This window comes from Seriola lalandi, unplaced genomic scaffold (assembly GCF_002814215.2).
Source record: "Seriola lalandi dorsalis isolate HSWRI2012SDOR001 ecotype SW California unplaced genomic scaffold, Sedor1 jcf7180002052111, whole genome shotgun sequence".
In the NCBI taxonomy this organism is placed as follows: domain Eukaryota; kingdom Metazoa; phylum Chordata; class Actinopteri; order Carangiformes; family Carangidae; genus Seriola; species Seriola lalandi.
The window spans coordinates 137,683-140,515 of NW_019522664.1; the positions used below are offsets into that span (position 1 = coordinate 137,683).

Sequence of the window (2,833 nt, forward strand, 5' to 3'; positions counted from 1 at the left end):
TGTGTGTGTGTGTGTGTGTGTGTGTGTGTGTGTGTGTGTGTCAGATTGAGGCAGCTCTGAGCCGGATGCCTGGAGCTGGCAGCAGAGTGAGTCTGCAGACCAGGTTAGATGAGGTGAGCGTTCAGATATTGATCATGTTGATGTAACTTTCATCACGTTGTTTGGTTTTGAATCAGAACTTAATGGTTTGATGATAAATTATTCAAATCATCTTCCCAGAAAAAACCATCAACCTTCCTCTTGTTCCAGCTTCTAACGTGACGGTTTGCTGCTCGCCCTTGTTTTAAAGCAAAGTGAAGACGTCGCCTTGAATTCTGGGAAATTATGACGAGCATTTTTTATTATTTCCTGACATTTTATAGAGGAAACGATCATCAATTAAGTAAATTTTTTCTTTTTAAATACAGTAGTGTTTAATTAAATTTCCTCCCGTTACACGGCCAGAACGATTACTTGATTTGGAGATTTTATTTTAAAAATGTATCTGCAGTAATTTTGATAATTAATTAATAGTTTTTATAATAGTTGATTTCTAGCGATGCCAGCAGCGTGGCTCGTGATGTCAGTCGCTCTGACACGAAACCTCGTACACCTGAACAGGTGTAATTATACACACGTCATTCCCTAAGCATCTCATGGTCACAACACTTCTGTACCTTCCCCAAATAAGGCTGAACTATATGTGTGAAGACGCTATTGGTCGCTGAAGTGTCACATGTTCTGACCTGATTAATATTACATGTGTCCTGTTCTTTGCTCTACTTCGCTCGAACTTCAGTAGAAGTAGATTTGGGCAGTTCTCTCATATATGAGACCTTGGTTTCCATAGTTACAGAGGATAGTAAGTGTCTCCATCTGGACACTGTTATTATTGTGCATTTAATGACTTAAGCATGAAACTTTCTATAAACCGTCAAGTTTATTTTTAGACACGGAAGCATTTCAGATTCGACGTCTGTGACGGTCAAATTTCAACTTTTTTTTTTCCACAAGCATAAAGTTTATATATTAGTTTAGTTTAGTTTATTTTGCACAATTTAAAATACATAGAGAATGACAAAGAAAACAAATAGCATACAGGCTATAAGCAAACATAAAGCCTCCACCTGAGAATGTTAAAATATCACAACATTATAAGAAAATAACGCGAGTGCGTAAAAGTAACGAGAAATTGATAGATTCAAAATATATATAATAAAATTAACAGCAATAATGACGGTAATAACAACATAAGAGCAAAAAAAATGTGTTAATATATGTTAATGATGTTTTTATTTTTATGCTCTTATTACACAAGGGTTACACAGAGCAGCAGCTCAGTTTCAGTCTTAATGTCGCCCACAGATTAATCTAACGTAAATCAGACTGCCCCCCCAGGCTAACTCAGGCCTAGGACCAGTGTTACCATGGTAACAACCAATGCCCCCCCCCGTGCTGAGCAGTAGCACCCAACAACAACAAAAAAAACTGGAAAACGTTGTTTCACTTTTTGCTGAATTTCCCCGAGTAAAATTTCCTTTCTTCTTCCAATTCTTCCAAAAGACAAACACCTTCTGTGACGGGAAGCTGTTCCTCCGTCGGCCATTTTTAAAAAAGTCTTAATTTACCCAGAATTCATTGTACCACAGTCCGGCTTCACATAGTCAAGAACTAAACTGCTTTGTGCACCAGATGAGTCCAGACTGTTTGTCATGTGTCTAAGACACAGTCAAATCCGTCTTTGAGAAACCGGCTCCTGGAGGAACCCGACAGCTCAGGGGAGTCGTGTTCAGTCGCCGTGGCCGAGAACGAGCTGCTTGTTTTTATGCTCCGCAAACCAGAACCGTCGTCTTAACACGTCTTTATGAGCCCGACTCTCAGGAGAGAGAGAGAGAAATTCATTCACACCCCGCGTTTTCCGAGAAGCTGGAACCTGGAGTGTGTTTGACATGTTTTGATCGATGACTGAGTTCGACTGTTAATCGATTACGAAGGTGAATAAAATCCCTGCCTCACTTCCTGTCCTCAGGTGGCCTTAGAGAATCGTCTGGAGAGACTGAATCGTGAGCTGGGATCCATCCGCATGACTCTGAAGAGATTCCACGTCCTCCGCTCCTCTGCCAACATATAGCAATGTCTGTCTTTTTACATTACAGTGTAGATGCTACGACTTAGTGTCTTGGTTTTTATACACAGCACTGATTGTCCTTCAGTCTCTCTCTCTGTGCCATAAACCCATCTGTACAGCGACTCTCCTCGCCACCGGTTTTTATACGTATTCATTATTACTCGGGGATATTTTTTATATGTCGGAAAGATATTGCAATTTTTGGAGTATATTTTTAGTAACACACAGATTTGTAAAGTCGTTTACTTTTTTAGTCACTCAGAAATATTAATATGATATGTTTTACTCGCCATATTCAGGTGTAGATTTTTAAATCAGCTGTGTTTAAAAAGACTTTCCAGCAGAGACATTCATCCATTTGGGGAATATCACTGCCATTTTCTGTTCTTGTGTTGTTGGAAATTTGGCATAAAGTTTATTTATTTAATGTTTTTATACTTCAGAGATTGTAATTTCGTTGCATTTCTTTTTATTTTTTCTCTTATTTGTAGGTTTTTACTTTTCGTTTTCAGCCAAATCATCGAACTTGAAGGAAAATATTTGTTTACTTGAATCTAATCGCCTTTTTTTCTTCGATTACTTTCCCTCACTGCTCGTCACTTTTTGCTGCATATTTTAAATTTGCTACAGGACCGAACCCTCCAGACTAGAGCCACTTGTAAAATCCAAACCAGCACAGTTTTTCAGCACACACACACACACACACACACACACACACACACACAC

The 2,833-nt window shown here is 38.9% G+C and overlaps 1 protein-coding gene across 2 annotated transcripts in view; it reads left to right on the forward strand.

Moving 5' to 3' along the window:
- The window catches only part of mphosph9 (M-phase phosphoprotein 9), a 20,975-nt gene extending 18,148 nt beyond the window's left edge, over window positions 1-2,827 (forward strand). For both annotated transcript variants that reach the window (XM_023399677.2, XM_023399678.2), the window contains exons 23-24: window positions 45-113; window positions 2,009-2,827. In XM_023399677.2, the coding sequence (XP_023255445.1) occupies window positions 45-113; window positions 2,009-2,110 (171 nt within the window). In that variant the 3' untranslated portion in view covers window positions 2,111-2,827. The remainder of the gene's footprint in view (window positions 1-44; window positions 114-2,008) is intronic.
- The last annotated feature ends 6 nt before the right edge of the window (window positions 2,828-2,833 follow it).